The following is an 18,973-nucleotide window of genomic DNA, read 5'->3' on the forward strand; positions in this document are numbered from 1 at the left end:
ACACAAAAGCATAAATTCACTCAGATAAAAAGGGTACTTCATTTGCTTGTTTTCACTGTTCAAAACAGATAAACTAAATAAAATTTCTGGGATTTTTTTTCACTTTAATTCCCAAGCATGCATTAATCTGAGCTAAAAGTAATCTCCATTCACCTAACAGAGAAATCACCACAGGAAGAAAGACTTCAAAACTCTGGGATAAGTAGTAGTTTCCACTACTTCATTTAATTGTGAATTAATAGAGTAACTAGTACTAGGAGGATATAAAATGCTGCATACAAATATTGATAAACCTCAAGTGGTTTTTGCCTCTCTGTTAATTTTTTAGGTTTAGGGCCAGAGGAAAGTTCAGTGTAGTGCAGAGAAAATGTTAAGCAACTGGTGAACAGAGCAAGTTTCACCCCAGCACAAGAAGATCTGAGGGAAAGAGAAGCTAAAGAATAAAGACCTAATGTCAATTAACAACTTTGGCTTCCAAGCATTTAAACCTATGCTTCCATCCCTTTACCAGAAATACTGTGTCCTTTTGTTCATTCATCTCCTTTCTGATCTTTGCCTACTTCTTTGGCCACCACTACTAAATGGCAGCACATAAGCAGTCAGAGTTTTCAGAAGAGCTGAATCTGTCCTGGGCTTGCTTTTTTTTCTTTTTTTTTGGACTATATTTGGAGTATAACTTTTTTGTTGTTTCTTTGGTGTGTTTTTTTTTTTTTTTTTTGTTTTGTTTTTTTTTTTTTTTTTATGGGGTTTCTTTAGTCTGTGGACATGGGAAAACCTAGAAGTGGAAGCTTTGCAGAAGTACAGACTTCAATACAAAGTTGGAAGTGCAGAATAAGTTGGAAACCAGGGAAAACTCCCATATCTTTTAACATAATTTCTTTAGTTATTAGTGCATTTTAGGAGAAAAAAAAAATAGGGGATTTTTTCACATGTAAAGTTTTTGCAATTTTTTTTCTTCTAAATGATTTGAAAGTAATTATTCAAGACAGTAAGCAGCATCTGAGCTTTAAACTTCAGGCTGTTTTGTGTATATTTATGTAACTGTGTGCCTATCTATTATTTAGGGAGTCTCCAGAGACCTCTGAAAAGGCCAAGAGCCCTGATTGACTTTTTGTTCCATTTTCAATGCAAGGTGACATGCACAAACAAGGAAAAAAATCTCCTGTTTCTGCCTTTGCATGGAACAGTTATTGGAAATGCTTATGGAGTGGAGTTTATGCTTATGCTTATGGGAGTTTAAAGAGCACTGAAAGCTGACCTAGTCTAGTATTACCTCAACGGGGATTTGATTATTGATAGAAATAAAACCACAGTGATTTCTGCACTCTGCAGCATAAGGCAGTCACCTTCCAGTGACCTCCTCTTATGTGCAAGTCTCACACTCACGTAAGATCGCTTTTGGATAGTCAGATAAAATTATTTTTATGTATGTGGTTTTTAACAGGCCAAATGCTGCAGTGACCAAATGATAATACACTAAAGGACATAATTCCCAGGTTATTTCCATGCTCCTTGTAGCTTTCAATACAAAGCCCAGGCCTTCAAAAGCAGTCAACACGTGACTGACCTGTAGGATCAGAGTCCTTGAAGGGCCCTCACAGAATGAAGAAATATCACTCCACAGTGGGAGACATCAAGAAGGCAGAGCTGTGGCTAAAAGATTTTTTTTTCCTGTCAGTGCAGCACACTCTGTAACATCTGCCCAAACTCTACAGCTCAAGAGGCAGCACTCAACTCAGGTGCTTAAAGGAGTCCTGCCAGCCTACTCCAAACCAGCATTTTCCTGAAAACTGGACATCTTCTGGCTCTTTTACTCAGCATATGATGGGTACCCAAATAGAAACTTGTGTTCCTGATAAAGGAGGGTTTATTTTCAGCACGTGGAGGGTTTATTAAAAAAAATAAATTCAAGCATTTCCTATAAGAACACACGCACAGAAGAAAAAATAAGTTGTGATTATGGCAATTTTGCAGAATACCAAAAACTTTGTTGGAGATATCTGAGTAGAGACTCAAATTGGTGTCTCAGTACTCCAGATGATGCATTTATTTTCAGTGAAGAATTTTCATTTACTATCAAGATAATCACCCCATAACAAAGCTTCCTGCAGAAGGAAGATTCCTTAAGTTCTTGGTAAAAATTCAGCTTGAAATGTAATACAGTTCTGTAATTGTTTCCTTCCAATTAATAGAAAATTATGCAACTCATCTCTGCTATGGGTCCCATCTGACTAAAACAATTAATTGAATATACAATTAGAAATCAGAAGGAAGTGTCCAAAAGGTCCTCCAATGTTTTTTTGAACACCATCTTTTTCATAAACCCAGAGAACAATTACTAGTGGCGCTGCTTTCTTAAACTCACTCTGGATTCACTCACAGGAGTTAAATCCAGGATAAAGTGGGAAAAGAAGGGTTTATCTTGGAAGATGAAGGCATCAAATAACACAGTAAATTCCACATGGTCGGTGTGCTAAAGGTTCCCTTGCTTTAGAGGGTCCCAGACAGGATAAATATGCAGGTCAGCAGAAAGCTGACCCTCTCCACAGCAGAGGGAGTACACAGCCAATAATTAAAGATGCAGCTTTATTAGGCCTTCCTGAGACTTGCCAGGGATTTCAAGTGCTGCTAGGAGCAGGCTGGTCTCCAAAGGGATGAGCTACCACCATTTCCAGCAAGCCCAGCACTCCTGCCTGTGAAGCAGGACAGGGCTTACCATGCCATGGGTAATGACCTGGGATCATGAGCTGGTCATGGAGCTGCATTGCCTGGAACTGAGCCCAGGCATGGGGGCACTGCTGGGCACTGGGCAAAGCCACAGCAGTGGCTACAGGAACAATCAGCCTTTTCCACCAGGGAAAAAGCTCCAGCTCCTGCTATGTCCTGCACAGCTGGGCCTCACAGCCACAGCTGGAGTGCTTTCACAGTCCTGCTGAGAACTCAGAATGGCCAAAAGAAGCCTGAATCTGGCAGTGCCTCTCTCCTGGTTGCATCAAACCAAGCATTTCCAATTAGCAACACATTTTTTCCCCCCACCATAACAGCTGAAAAGCAGAGTGAAATTCATTCTAAAGCACTTGCATTAAGCTGGAGAGGCTGAATACACCCGGGCTCGGCCTGCTGCAATGAAAATTGATGAAAATGAATAATCAGAGAGGAATGAGTAGCTGTTTAAGTTCTCACTGCTGCCAAAAAATATTAGCCAGGGAGAATAGTTAAGCCTCCTGTTGGCTCCTTGCATTCCACTTACGGAAACGAGCTTGCTAATATTTAACACAAAGAACTCTAAGTCTTTTACTAATTGTTCTGTTCAGAAACTACAAAAAAGTCAAACATATGATAGATTCCAAGAGATAAAATATGGGCAATTCAAGGGAACAGGTATTATTTTACAACAATTGCCTTGAAAAACACATCCTTCTATCCTCTTTCTGTTCTCCAGTGAGGGAACTACCAACACCTGTCCAGAGCCTTATTTTTTACTTTGAGCTCTCGGTGGATACGTCAACAGTTTAAAAGAAAAAAGCTTGATCAAACTACAAAACATATTAGCTGCCTTATGGCAGGGTTTTTAAAAATCACACTTCTATCCCCAAAGGGAATAGTTGTCTGGAAGGATAGGGAAGAGAGATCCTTTAGGATGATGGTTTGGGGCAGAAATAGAAGTCCACATTAAGAGGAGGTGTCACTGCACTCTAGGACAGCTACAGTACCCAGAAAACCCCTCAAACAATCATGGAGATGGGGAATAGGCATTTCTGGACAAAGCCTGATGAATTTTACTTACTTGGAAGAATCAGCTAATGGAAACTCCCCCATGTGAGCTTTTGAAGGAGGCCATGATTCACGACAGCAGCTGGTTAGTCCATTTTATATCGGTGTTTTGATGGGAGTGGCAGGAAAGAACAGCTTGTCCTTCCTATAACCTGGACTTCTTCCAATACTTACCAATCTATTAAGCTGAAGAAGAGTCAGAGAGGCAGCAAATGGTGAGATTGCCGTCACCTCCTTAATTTTCCTCACTTCTAGAGAAAAAGTTCCCTTACACCTTAATTACAGGCCAGGGTGAGCCCAATACTAGGTTCGTATTCATGAAGCTGTTTCCAGGAGTGGTTTTCTATAACTACCACATTTCAGGACATTAAGTTTCAAAAAGCAGATACTTTGCTTAGTTTCAGCTCTCACAGAGGTGTTAATGCAGCTGCCTAGAAAACAACATGAATTTTGAGGAAAATAACAAAAAGATGAAAGTAGTCAAGTCAAAAAAACAGCCAATATTTCCATATTCTGTAAAACTTCAGCTGTAACAGAGGCTTAGACCTCTGACTTTAGTAGCTGCCTCACACCAAACTTGTTATCTTCATTCCAGCAAAAATATAAAAATACGACATTCATGAGCAAGAGTTCTTAGCACTGTAACAAAGTCTGTGCCAAAATTAGAGATGTTTTTATTCTCATGAGCACGCCTCCCACTCCCTTCTCTAGGATTTTGCTGGTTTCTGTTTTGCTTCTCTGATCTAGAAAGAGCTCCAAGAGGCTTCCCAATCAACAAGGAGGAAAAGTTTTACATAGTTGTGTCACAAGTTCAAAAATTGGTCTTGATTTCATCAAGAACATATACAGCCCCAAAAAGATTGTATCAAGAGGGATTTCAGTGCATACTTTTCTTGTAAAGGTATTTAATTTATTCTCCTTAAAAACATGGGACAATGATTCCTAGCAGGCAGAGCAACATTCCAGCACTTCTGTCCCTTGTCAGCTCTATGATAAAATTAAGAACTATGAATATTAAGAAATCATTTGGCCAGCTTGAACCAGTTTTTATTGAAGATGAACAGCAGTAGCTTTCAACCTGGCAGATTTGTGCGGCTTTAGCTACACTAGCAGGGAAACTCAGGGACTGGCAGTGGAAATAGAGGTGCTGCAAGAGGGAATTTCACTAACAAATATTAAGATTTCAAAAACCTTCACTAAAAATACAGCAACACAAGCAATGACTTCCCTCCTGAAGATGGATAAATTCTCAGGCCCTTCCATGCCATGCCGTATTTGATATCAGTGATCCTACACATGGATTGCCCTCCTCTGAGACATCCACAAGGCAAGCTCCACACTCCACATGGATGGAGAGCCTTCACTCCAATATTTTCTCAGGTAACAGCCACTCTTGTGTTCCCAGCTACTTAATTTTGTCTTTTTGAGTGCTCTTGCCATGAAAGACTTGCAGTGCTCTCCCACATCCCTTTTTACCTGCTGGGCAAAAGGCTGATTGCTGGCCAGTGTTTCCACAGACTGACAAGCTAAACGAGATTTTGCCTCTCAAAGGTGGCATTTATTTTTGTTTCTCTCCTTTTCTCAACTGCCAGTTTTCTAGAAGTTATAGAAAATTGTTTACCCTTGAAGCCATTACTTCCTCATCAAATATGGTTGCTTTTGTACTGTGTGTACCATACTCACTGTACGTAGGTGTGAACAGAGGCAGAACTATAGATTTCTCCAGCATCAGCCACACATCATACACAGCCAGGGTCTCTCCTGCCCTGGTAATTCCTTAGAAGGTATCTCCTAGCAAACATCAGCACTGCAGACACCAGAAGGGACTCACAAAGGCCTCAGGTTCAGTCCTACAGAGGTGGGGAATACAACACCTCCAGATATCCAGGGCACTGGTTGTAAAGCCAGACATTAAGAAACACTGGACAGAGTTTTCCTACAAAAACACTTGTTCTTCTAACCCAATTATTTTCCCAACACACAGAACAAACAATTACCAAGGGGTTGGAGAGCTGTACGAGAGGTTCAGAAGTGAATTCCTAAGTAAAACCACCAAAAGATGACCAGCAAAGAGGCAGTTCCCCCTTACTCTCCTTGTTCCCTCCTGCCCTCAAGGAAATTCTGGCATCCTGCTGATGTGCCATCATATTCCAATTGTTGTTTTCACAGATAATGTAATCTATAAAGCACTAAAAAGTGCAAACTTGATGCACCCAATAAAAACCATATAGGCACCTCTTAGTCTCCAAGAAAGGCAGCTCAGTCAAATTCTGCTGTAACAAGCAGCAAGGAAAATATTTTACTTTCAAATCTTTCCTCACCGAGTCCCCACATCATAGATAATGCACTAATGAAACTGAATTATCAGTGATATTCCATCAATGTGCTGACTGTACTTTTAATGAAAACATGGACAAAGATAACATGGGCTATGAGGTACATTCAGATTCTATCAGAACAATAGCTAGAACACTCCAAAATCTCCACATTACCCTTTAGCATTGCCCTGTAATCCTACAAAACAGTGCCCACTTTATGCTTGGAATATCCATATTCCAAAAGAAAATTTTTATTATGAAACATAGGTTTGAAAAGAAAAACATGACTATTTTTCCCCAGTTTCCTACACAGAGAGTTGAACTATTAATATTTAAAGAAGAGCCATGGATTTCACTTTAAAAAAAAAATTATTTATATCTATAGAACTTGCAGCTGGTAGTCTACAAGGAGAGACTTTATCAACACTTGAGAAGTCACATCCCCCAAAATACTCGAACTTTGGAGCTAGAACAGCAGAGGAAGTTGTTGAGGAAAGTTGATGACAGTTTTGTTGTTCCACCTTCACTAGATTTTCAGTAATAAGGTAATAAGAAAGAGAACTCTGATCTGGGTTTTTCAAGCTAATGGTAGTAACATCTTGCAGCTTAAACTGCACTGGAGACTGAGCTGGGATTCTCCTCTTGTCCTCCAGTGCTAAACCAAAGCAAACAAACAAAATGATTTCTCATTTCCACAGTGAGAGGACCATCTGCTGCCCAAGTAATAACCCAAAATAAAACAGTCCTTCAGGCACTGTGCACACTGACAGAATTCACCACTGCGAGCAGGGCTGCCTTGCATCAGGCATGCCCTTCTCTTTTTTCCTTTTTCTTGCTGGCTGTGCAGCTTTTAGGTGCTCCCAAAGGCTGTTTTATTTCCCAGACTCTCTTTAAGCAGAGACAATCTCGTGTGAGAAGTACAAGTCTTTAAGGCTTACGTTACAATCCAAGCAGAAGAGCAAGTCGCACACAGAGAAACAATTTTCAAAGCTTTGACTAATTTTAAATGACACTTACATTCATTTCTGCAATTTTCCTGCTGTAAGCACATGAAGAACCTCATTCTACATTCTACTGAACCCCTCAAATACCCTCAACAGTCCATGAACATCTGGAGTCCAAATGAATACAGAATTAATCCCTAAGGCTGGACAGAAAAACAGGTCAGGAATCATCCCTGCTATGAAAGCCACTGCGGAAATCTTGCAGCGGGTCACTGAAATCAGGCTGCACTTCACTGCTGGTTTTGTAACGTGTTTTCTTTTCAGACCAATTTGCCTTAATCAGCACTTGCCCACAGTACAGCACTGGCATAGCTGTAAGTGCAATGACCTGAACCATCCTGATAATACCTACAACACACAGGTCTATCCATCCCCAGTAGCAAGGCATTCCTATGACATTCTAACCAGATCTTAGCACCTTCACTCTCCCAAGAGTCTTCAGAGGAGCTGACGGTACTCAGCTCCTTGGGCTTTTAAGCCCTTCCTTTTCCTTCCTCGGGGGAGGGGGCAACACATCAAAAATAAAAGGAATAAAAGGAAAAGAAACAAAGAGTCAATGACACACACATGCTGTCCTACACACACACACACCCAAACAGAGGAAAAAAAGCAAGGAAAAAGGAAAGTTCTACAGGGTGCTGATCTGGAATGAAATGGAATTTGGAAGAGATAGTCATATTTGGCACTGTCAGCAGAAGCTTATGAGTAGCCCGGTGACTCTCTGAGCCTTAATGCCCTTTTTACACTTGTCACTTAAAAACATCCCTGGAAAGTTCAGCTGTGCTGCTTCTGACATTTTTTTCCCACCGCTGCTGAATGGACTTGATGGAGAGATACACTTCATCCTCTCCCAGTTCCATAAAGCACTAAACAATAAGGACATATTCCATTTGGCCTTCAAGTAGCATTTTTATGGTCCATGCAGATCCCTTTAAAAATAACCAACATAAAACAGAGCTCTCTGTTGGAGAGCATGGAAATTAAAAACTATTGATCTCCCGAACTGACTCTTATGATCCTCAGGCTGAAGGCTGGGTTAGAGGGTCCTCACATGGTTCTAGCTGCATTCTCAGTACACCGCTTTTGTGAAGGAACCAGAGCTGCAGAAACTCCTCTGGCATGGCATGGAACCCCGAGTCAGGCAGGACATTGTCATAGTAGTGATGGCTGATGAACTTCCCGTGCAGGTCCACCGAGAAGGGCCAAAAACCGTAAATTGTCACCTCCTCACACAGCCCGAGGGCAGCGCTGACCAGGAAGAGTCCTGTGGAAAGGCGCTTGGCATGGATACCTTTGCTCTTCCAGAACTTGCCGATGTCCCGCAGGAAGTTGGGGTTGGCAAAGAGGACTGCCTGCTTGGCACCAAAATCCTCCAGGGTGTAGTAGACACGCAAGGAGGGTCCTGTCCCCGTTTTCATGGAGAAGGCTGGCATGTAGATGTAGCTGTGGTTGTAGACCTTCACGCTGTCCACAAAGGCTTTTCGGGACCACAGCAGATTCTGGAACCTGGAAAATCACAAGGGAAAATGAGCTGGTCACACGTGGGTTTTCCCAGATCTTTCATAATCCACCTAAGGGCTGCTCCTCATACCCATATTTAAAATTCACTGCACACCTTTTCCGAGCCCAGAGAAAGTCCAGACAAACTTCTGGCTGTCTGACACTGCCTGTCTTTTGAAAACAGACACCTGAATAGACAGTTGAGAACTATCTGGTATCCTGCTAACTCCAAAACCTTTCTGATTTCATCTTCTTTAAAAAAACCAAATGAACTCTGACAACATTCCATAAGACTCAATCCTTTTTAGCAGTATTTTTCATCTGTCCAAAAACCAACTTAGATTTTTCAGGTATGGGAATCTATAAAAGAAATTTTCAAATCTGTTCTTGTTCCTAAAGGCAGACTAAAATAAGAAGCCAAGTTAGATTAGGAGAGCAAGGTATATGTACAGATTATTTCTTTGATATCAAAACAGCACGTTACAATTTGTTTAACTGTCAATAGCTATTTGCGGATGGCTTGTTTATTTCTGATGTTTGACTGACAAACTGCTCCACAACCAGTCTCATGGGCTATAAACTTTCCTTGCCATACCCCAGAGGTGGGGTTTCCTCCCCACCTTTATCACTTGACAATGTCAAAAGCCTTCAGAGTGCGAAGCTCACTACACTAAAAACCACTTTTGCCCTTTCACTGCAGCTAGGCTGCTCCCCTGAATGTGATCCCTCATTTTTTCCTCAGCTCCCAAATGCCCATGTTGCTGCCTTGTCTCCCTGTGTCCTGCAGCCAAAGCAGATGTGTCATGACTAATTCCCTAGTCACACACCAGAAGAGTTAGAACAAGAAAGTTAAGAGCCAGAGTACTGTTGGTTTTTTTTTTCCTTTCTGTTGTGCAGGCAGAAATAGGGATAATAATATGTTTTTAAATGGTTATAAAGAGGTCAATTTTATGTATAAACCTCTTTGAACTATAACAAGAATGACACAAACAGGTTTAAACAGAATGCCAGATGACCTCAAGAAGTATTAAACAAAATTTCAGCTGAGATGATTAAAAACAAAAAAAACCCAAACAGCTTCAACAGCACTAGAATATCTCATAATATATGCCAGGTCTTTTTATAGTCTTGTTTTGGCAAAAAAAAACCCCAAAAAACCTTGACATATTCTTGATAAATTGAAAGGTTTAAGACATTTTTAAAATTAATATTTGGTCTTTCAGTTGGCTACAAGGTAAGGTTCTTGCAAAACTTCCTGCACATTGTATTAGAATGAAGCTGTTTTTAGTTTCAAATCTGAAGTCTGTCTGGCTCTTCATTGCTTCTCTGCTCTGCAGATCTGCTCCTACTGCATGGTGCTATTTGCTAATGGAGACAGAGCCACTGGCTTCCAAGAAAGACATCAATTCAACCCCAAACTACAAAAAAAACCCCCAGTAATTCATAACTTATTGTATTTGGCATTCTCTTCTGTAGAACCAGCCAAGACACAGTTTAGTGTAGAAGGCCAGCCAAGACCAAGGTGCCTTGGCAGCAATTCATTGTCTGCCTGTACCTCTTCACATGGGCCTCTCCCTCCATCACGATCAGACCTATGACTGCTCCCCAAAATTAGCTTTACCAGCCTCTCTTCCCAAGGAGTAGCAGGACAACCTGCAGATTACCAGGTACATGAGTTGGCTCCATCCTACCAAGCTTATTTTGTTTCCATCAGGACAGGGGAAAAAGGGGAAGAGGAAAAAACAAAAAAGAAACTTCAAGTTTAATTCTTTCAATATTCACCTAAGTGCTCAGACCCCCAGTACCCAAACATTGTTCTAATATCCCTAATCACTTTTGAAAGGCCAAGAGCACTTCCTAAGGCCAAGAGCAGGCTTTCAGTCCCCTTTCTGTCACTGGGCATTGCAGGCTCAAACTTCCTTCCACAGTAAAGGGGTGTTGAGCAAACACCTTGATGTTGTGCGTCCTTGCACCTTGGCTGAGGAGGGGCCAGAGGCACCTTCACTGTCACTCCTGAAGCACCACATCCTTTCCCACTTAAAACTAGTCCACAAATTTTACTTCAGAGGGCAAATAGTTGTGGTTATTCTAAACCTGCATTTTCTAGCAAATTTACCATTCTTAGAAAAGCCCCACGCAGCTCAGGATGAACACATTAAAACTCCTCAGCCTCACAGGGCCAGAGACTGTCTCTGAATATTCATTTGCTATGATTGCCACAATGTTTGCAATTCTTCTTGATAAATCCCCCCAGATGCCTTAAAGTAACAGGAAGTGAAGAGCAGTGCCGTGAGACCAGTGCATGAGAGGGACTCCATGCAGAAGGGACAGCAGCATTCATCACCCTGCTGCAAACTGTCCTTTAGGAACATCATCACCTCCTGGAAACCCATGCCTCGTTCCAGTGGTCTGGATGGCGGTGCTGTGGGCATCCTGCCCAGTTCAGCAGGTGAACATTATACCGGTGGCCAGGAGCCCATGGAGAAACATAAAACATGCTGATTACGGCTGGGCTGACAGTCCAACAGCCAAAAAGCTGCTGCCCATCTTGAGCACCTCATGAGGGGAGATATAAGAAACAAATGAAAATTTCTGTTACCAATTTGTAAAAATGGGAGCACTCTCCAGCATTCTGATACTTCACAGGCTGGACAGAAGCTGAGAAATCTGGGGACAAATTCTGTGCATCAGCAAGTTTCTAGAGCTGGTGCTGGAAGCCCAAGTGTGTTTTTCTTTGACTCCCAATCCAGACAGGGAGTCCTGCAGGCTTTGAAGGTAGTACAGCACACCCATCCCAGCAGGCAGCGAGAAGGCCACTCCATGCTTGACAGAGAGACCAGGAAGGCTTCTCCCTTGAGGCTTTGTAGTGCCCACAGGAGCACGAAGGTGTTTGTCTCCTGCATGTCCTGGCACGGGCACCGCCAGCCTGGTGCAGCCCTTGCCTCCACATGGGCACAAATGCCTTCCCTTGTGCCAATCCTCACCCAGAATGCGGAGCTCCTGGTTCCTGGTTAGTGCTGGCCTCTTCTGAGCATTCAGTCCTCTCAGTGGCACAACCCAGGAGCTGTGCAGCTCCACCACACACACAGCCTCCAAAGAAATGCATCAAATGATCTAGAGCTTTGCACAAGAGTGCATCTCAGGCGATGTTATCTCCCCAGCACAGCTTGGAGCAAGAAATGGCTGAACTGCTGTCAGGGTCCTGCCCTGCCCTTCTGCAGTCAAGCTCACACAAACATGTGGTGAGTTGCTAGCATCTGGATAAAACTGGAGCTGGAATCTTCCAAGCCCTGAGCACCTGGAGACTCCACAAGCAGCTTGGGAATCTGTAATGATTCCCATGAGGGGAATCTCATGCCCAGAGAGGCACGAGAGACTGTGAACCCTGGTGAAAACAGATCACAGCAGGTCCAGCCCAGATGCTTCCATTTCCACTGCACTCATCAGAGGACAGTGAGCAACTCAGATCATCAGCACCACATTCTTCTGTCAGGTTCCTAGGAAGGATCAACTTAAACCCAGCAACTTTCAGCAGCATGTGGAGGCAGAGCTGCACAGATATCACAGAAATAATTTCCTTGCTAGCAGCTGGAGAATTCCCTCAAATGCTCTGCTCTACTTTTCCAGAGAGAAATATTAATCCAAGAGAAAACTGCCATGACACATTGTCGTAAGAGAACAACCGAAGACTTAAGAACATTCAGTGTTTTGGGTTTTGGTTTTAATCTGTTTTTAATGTTCCTATTGATGTCCTTTAGCAGATATTCAGGACTGGGCTGGTACTGAGAGACAGTTCTCAATAACCACAAAGAATTTGCTGCAGTGACATTGAGCTAACCTTCTTGCAGATAATTATGGCAGCATTCCCTTGCATCTTGGTTTCTTTTTGATCTCCCCAGAGAGTCGCTATCTCATGCCTGTGACGATATCCCAGGCACAGACTCTGTTGGCATCTGCAAAGTCACAGGTTCAGCATCCTGGATTACTTGGGAGTTGACTTATCAGAGGGGAAAAATAATATTACATAATGAGGGAAACAGCTCAGATGCCAAAGAAATAGTGTATTATTTTAAAATTATGACAGATAGAGCTCAAGGGAATAGAGCAGAAGGTGTAAAGACTTATGTTTGTTATGTCCCTATGACAAACAATAACCTCACAAAAACTATTTAGATAATTTGATGTCAGCATTAGCCAAGAATGATTTAGCAATTTGCTGCAGCTGTTCGACTCTGCCTACAGCTGGGGTCACAGGAAGTCAGCTTGCAAACACACATCTGAGCCTCCTCTGCTGTGACAGAGTGGTTGTACTGCACTTATTTCTCAAGAGTGCTTTTCAAACAGCAATGTCCTCCTTTATGCCCTGTGCTCTCACTCATATCCAGCTCCTCTTGATGATGTGCCCCTCTGGGGCTTGTGCAGACACTCTTACTGACACACAGGCCGTGTCCCAATTAACAAATTGTTTCCATGTGCTCATTCCACATGTGGGCACTTCTAGCATGCTTTAGGTGCAAGGTAGACCTTCTACTTCTCCACACAGGAAGCCAGAATTGAGCGCTAAAAGCACTATAGATGGACCCCATTTCTTATTTTATCCCATATTTCCCAACAAACCACTGTTTACTCACCTTAAGGACAACTACTTGACTTAAGAATCAATTTTAATCCCACTAAAGTCAATGGCAAAACCAACTCAGATCCCCAGTGTTCTGTCTGACCTCATTTCAAACACCTTCAGCAGGAGGGATTCTCTCCTGCTCTCACTCTGGGTCCCTCCACAGGCACCACAGGTCACCCAGCTGAGAGCTTGTGGCATGAGTGGGGTGATGCTATTCCCATATTTTCCTTCCCCTTTGCCTTTCTTCCCTGTTGGCTCTTTATGGACCAGATGCTTGCTCCTCTCAGGGGTGACTGACTCCCATACTCACTCCAGCTCATCCCTTCCATGCATCCTGCAGCCTGCTGAGACCCCACACTGCTTCTTCTTATGGACAGGGGCTTCTACAGCCCTGTTCTTCTCCCTGTCCTCTCTGATACCAATAATTAAAGACAAATTTGCCTCATTCTCCTTTTCATAAAACTTTTGAATGGTGTTTTCCAATACAGGGATTCTAGGTACTTCCACCATCATCTTTAAATAGCCAAAAGCATGGGAGAACACTCTTTCAAGTGACTTTCTGGGCTAATCTGTTTATTTATGAATCACTGTCCTTAGCACATGACCTTCACAATAATTTGATGCATTCAGAAGGTCCAGTGAGACATGACAGAACTATGTTTTAATCCCCATGAAGAAGTAGGCTCCTTTTCTGACCGAATTAAGCATTAATTAGAACTTTTTAAAAACCTCCACCCATTCCTCTGTGGCCCTGGAAATACTAGATACAGTGCCAAGGGAGAGCTGACTTTTTCAATGGAACACAGAGCCAGCTATCCTGTGCAGCAAAACAATGAAACATTAAAATCAGTGTTCACTGGTATTTTGGGACTGTGTGTGATCCTTATTCTGCCAACTCAAATGAAAATGTGCTTCAAATAGCTACTCTTTCCAAAACCAGCAGAGGTAAACATCAGTCCTTTCTGTTATCTGACAGCTTGGATCTTAGCTTTCAGAAGATGAGCTGCTCATCTTAGTCTGACTCTTTGAAAATTGTGGCTACTGTAGTCACACACAGGTGGAAATAATAAAAAAGGATAGGCAGAGCAGCATGGCTGTAAATTACTTGTATTGTTAAAATTGCTGCCTGGTGTTTCTAAGTCTTCTGAATATTTCCAAACTCTTGCAGCTGGAAGTCAGGAAGATGGGAAAGTAGGAGAAGCAATGAAATCAGCTAGGCAAAACCCCAAACAACACAGAACTAAGTCTGCTATCTTTGGCATTGGATTTCACTGGACTGCATGCCAGAGAGAGCTGAGCAGAAACATAACCAGATTACACATTTCCTCAGATTTTAATGGAAAAAGAATCACAAAAAAGCCCAGACAGAGACTTCAGGAGATTTGCTTTGGATTAAGACTGTGTCCCTAAGACTGCTGTGTCTTTGGGACAGCAACAAAACAGAGAATGATCTCCTGGATCTTTCACTCAAATACATTCCAGGCACAGGTCCCTGTGGATCACTGCCCACAGGAGCACTGCATAAACACAAGGCTAATAGCATTACACCTTCCTGATTGTGCTGGTCTCGTGTGCTTTGTCACCCAAACATAAAATCTTCCAAGTGACAGCAGTTATGAAAGACCTATTCACAGCTGAAAACACTTTTGCTGAGTCTTTGAGTTCTTTCTTTAACGTCATGACATCCTTCAAACATTAATAATTTGCAAATATCAGTGAAGGTGACATTCAACTACATCCTCTCTTCAGACTCTTGGAGCCCTCTCCAAAAAAAAAAAACTGGAAAGAGAGAGGAAAACAGCAATGTTTGAATGTGTATTCTTTTTAAATGTGCTGTCTGCTACAGAAGTTATAGACTGAAGGAAATAATTTAAAACAGTAAATGCTTCAACAGGGATTATAGCAAAAACTGTAACTAGGATGTGCTCTCTTCAGTATGTAAGCACCCTTTTTAAACATTAGCACATGAATCACTGGTGCTGAGACCATGCCACAGCTGCAGCACAAATCCTTCTTAAAAACTGTCAACTAGAAGCTTGGTAAGAAGATCAGAAATTCAGAGCCCATAGGAATGTGTGGTGAGTCTAAAATATTTGAAATGGGGTAAAACAAATTCACACAACAAGTTCTCTGTATTTTTTCTGTTAGCTGCTCCCACTGGGCAACCTCCCTTTGCACTCCTAAGGGGACAAGCATTGCAACTGAGCAATGAACTAGTGGCCAGCAGAGTATAAACAGTGGAGGTGACAAATTGATCTGGATCCAAACACGAGGCTGAAATTATAGAGAAAATAGAGAAACAAACAGTTGTCTGACAGACAAGGAAGTCCCTTCCAGTCCTTGGCACACAAAAGTTCAGGCCATTTGTAAAATTCCTGGAAATAAGCCAGGGGAATTCAAACCAGCCCAAGGATTGCAGCTGTAGACCTTCAGAACAAAAGGTTTTCCTGCCATCTAATACCAATTTACAGCCGTCCTGGTGCTGTTCAGTCAAGCCTGGAAGCATTAGATGCTCCTCAAGGCTTCCAGCAGGGTCCAAGGTGTGTTAATTGCTGTACGTTGGATCTTTGAAAGAGCCTTCTTTCCCTTCTGCAACTGACACACAGACCCTTAAGGAAGACTAGAAACAAAACCAGTATATTTTCAACTGCACATCCAAGTATTTTCAGCTCTGATTTCCTGATACTGGTGTAGGTTGTCAAAGAAGTAACCCCAGTGAATCTTACTTCAAAATATCTGCCTAATCTGTTATCTTTTGCATCCTCCTAACCAATTATTTTACCAATACTTTCCCTCTTACTTAATGATTGCATCAATGCCTTTGTCCAAAACCTTTTAAAAATTAAAATATACTCTATCTACTGGCTATCCACATGCACCTATTCAAAGAACCCCCAAAGTTTTGCAAGAGCACATACATTTATTCAGGTGTTCACTAATACTACCTTTTACTGTAGTCTCCACCAAATCAGCTGGAAGAGATATCAGGTTTATAGATACAGTTGAGCTATTTTTAATTTGGACTGTTTTAAAGCACTGATCCCATTTCTAACACCCTCCAGTCTTCAATTACCAAGGCAGTTTTCAGTGAGGAAGTACACACACTGCTCTTCTTTCATGGGTGAGCCCAGTTCTGCCTACAAATTCACATCCATCCTGTATCTATACCTTAAATTCACTTAAAATTATCTCAGTCTCAGCCTGATGAGCCTCCCCATGGGCACAGGGGATGATCTCAGTGTCTACCACAGTGAGCAAAAATGCAAATAATTCATACAGCCTCCCTTTCATACCTGTTTTCTATAGCTGGCCATCAACTAACCACACACACATAGGTTGGGGTGGGTGTTTTCTGCTTCTTTTTGGCTTGTGTAGTTGCTGGAAAGAGGCTGTAGCACTAGGCTTTCATCTCTCTGATTAGTTGGTCTTTTTGTACCTGCCACATAGATAAAATATTTCATCAGCCAGAGTTTATTATAGATTCAATTTCCTCTGGAAACAGCTCCAGATTTTGGTAGGATGTTTCTCTGTTTCCACTGATCACCTTTTTCTCTGTTCTTTAGTGATGTCTTTTAGAACTTCCTGCTACCTCTTCTTAAGGCTTAACAGATGCTTCTGGAACTTTGTCCTGTATGATACCCTTAGAAAAGTCCATTTTTTTGGGTACATCATCCAGATGCATTTTCTAAGATGCTTCTTGGTGCTTAAGGCTGAGAATACCACTTAAACTTCTTTTCAACACAATCAAACTGCCAAGGTTTCCCCGCAACTCTTACAGCAGCCTGTACTCAATTTCGATTAGCTACAACAATCTTGACCAAAATAATAGAATAGAATCAAAGTACAGATAGCTGAAATATGCTGGAGCTTTTTCTAATATCTTCAACTATTTTGATATCCGTGCAAGTTCTAGTTCCTACACCTTTTTACCCTTCGCTAACTTCATTTAAAGGAGACAAAGTGTAAAATAAGTAAAAAGCAAACTTTTTTCCTAAGGCAGCAGGAAAGAACTGCTATTTGCTAGGACAAAATGATGCTTTTGAAAGCCATTGAGTACTTTAGAGCCCTCTGTGCACTGCCTAAGGAAAGTGGAGCAGAACATATAATTCCCTATTTCTTTTAGTTTCCAAATGCCAGTGAAGATTCAGTGGCAGAGATATTCATATTATTTAGGAGCAACTTGGTAATTGTGGTTGGTGGTTTCCCCTATCACACATCTAAAGATTCTATGGCTCTTCTTTTTTATATAATGTGCCATAACTCAGATGTGGCCCCACCTCCTCACAATCTGAAACACCATGCAAAAATACCTTTCTCCTTTTTGCTCTCTACCTCAGGGAATAGTCAATCCCAATGAATTGTCAGAACTGGATGGAGCTTGACTCCAGAAGACACCATTGACACTTCTTTCAGATTCAGGCAGCACAAAAATAAGCTTCTTTTCTTTAATGCTCGGGGCATTTAATCCTGAATTGCAGTAGAAATTCTATCAAAAGACTTCTGAAAATCACATTAATACTAAATAAGTGCCACGTGCCTTATGTGATTACAATAAACACCAAAGATACAAACACAGATTAAGCCACTGTTTTGAAGTATTACTGACTAATCAAACAGGAACAAAAGCTACCATTAGTGCCTTGGCTCCCTGAAGCAGTAGTAACATATTACCTAAAAAAAAAATGTGGATGTGGACCTAAAAGCCAGCTAAGGGTATTTTTGAGGGAGGAGGGAGGTATGGCCTGGCGTCTACAGCACAGGACACAGGAAAAGAGAATACATTAAGGGCACCTGTTAGAGAAGGCCAAAGTATTTTTTCAGACGACTCCAAATTGTAGATTTCAAAGTAGCTATAAATGTCAGCAGCTGTCTGTCAGCAGCTCCAAAGAACCTGAGGCTGGCCATGAATCAGTGGAACAGTCACAGCCATAAACTGCCCTTTGAGGAATCAGTCACACTCTCAGAATAATTCCAGACAGTGGAATGATCATTCAGGGATGGTTCCTTACAGATCTTTGTATCCCCAGCTCAGCACACATATTCCTAAAGCAGCAACTCAAACAGCACAAGTGGTGAAATCCAGCTCCATGTTTTCACACACCAGGGCCAGAATAATTTTTCTGGTGATGTGCAACACTGGGAAGCTCTTGCTGAGGTTTACATCCACAGGCTTTACCCAGATAATGATATGAAAAACAAACACAGTTTTTAATAAGTGACATATCTTTATCTGAATTTGTCTCAGGGCCAGAATTTCCCTTCCTTAGTCTGCTGCTCCAGCAGACTAAGCCCCAGTGCACAGTGCTGCTCTGCTTCACCAGGCTAGGCAGTAACCTTACACGCTCCAGTAAATCCAGCACTTTGCTTGCAATACCAACTACTCTTTAGACTAGTCTTACTTGCTCTAAAAATCAGACCATTTTTTCTACTTTCCCCCACATCTGCATTTTTATGTTAAAAATGACCACCCTAAGGAGCGCTGTCAAATATGACAAATCCTTTACTTTGAATATACTTTGACATGGAGAAATAATGCAAACATAAAGATCCCGTCTGGAGTCTTCAAATTGACAGAATTCCCCCAGTATCCGTGGATTTACACCAGCTTTCGTCAAATTGGGGTATAGCTCAGTCTTGATGATATCAAATGCCAGACAGTGAAAGTTCCAGGAACCACCAGCACGCTGCATTATTCAAGAAGCACACTGTGAACATACAAGTAAAGACAATGACATCATCTGGATGCACAAGGCTAC

General features: G+C 41.9%; 2 protein-coding genes across 3 annotated transcripts in view; both read right to left on the minus strand.

Annotated features, from left to right (window-relative positions):
* Positions 1-5,459, minus strand: part of PRR5 (proline rich 5) — a 132,858-nt gene extending 127,399 nt beyond the window's left edge. Inside the window, exon 1 of the mRNA XM_068190554.1 lies at positions 3,788-5,459. The gene's annotated coding sequence lies outside the window, so the exon portion shown is untranslated. The remainder of the gene's footprint in view (positions 1-3,787) is intronic.
* Positions 5,460-6,455: 996 nt separating this feature from the next.
* The window catches only part of ST8SIA1 (ST8 alpha-N-acetyl-neuraminide alpha-2,8-sialyltransferase 1), a 104,351-nt gene continuing 91,833 nt past the window's right edge, over positions 6,456-18,973 (minus strand). For both annotated transcript variants that reach the window (XM_068190563.1, XM_068190562.1), the window contains one exon: positions 6,456-8,602. In XM_068190563.1, coding sequence (XP_068046664.1) covers positions 8,116-8,602 — 487 coding nt within the window. In that variant the 3' untranslated portion in view covers positions 6,456-8,115. The remainder of the gene's footprint in view (positions 8,603-18,973) is intronic.

This window comes from Anomalospiza imberbis, chromosome 5 (genome assembly GCF_031753505.1).
Source record: "Anomalospiza imberbis isolate Cuckoo-Finch-1a 21T00152 chromosome 5, ASM3175350v1, whole genome shotgun sequence".
Taxonomy (NCBI): domain Eukaryota; kingdom Metazoa; phylum Chordata; class Aves; order Passeriformes; family Viduidae; genus Anomalospiza; species Anomalospiza imberbis.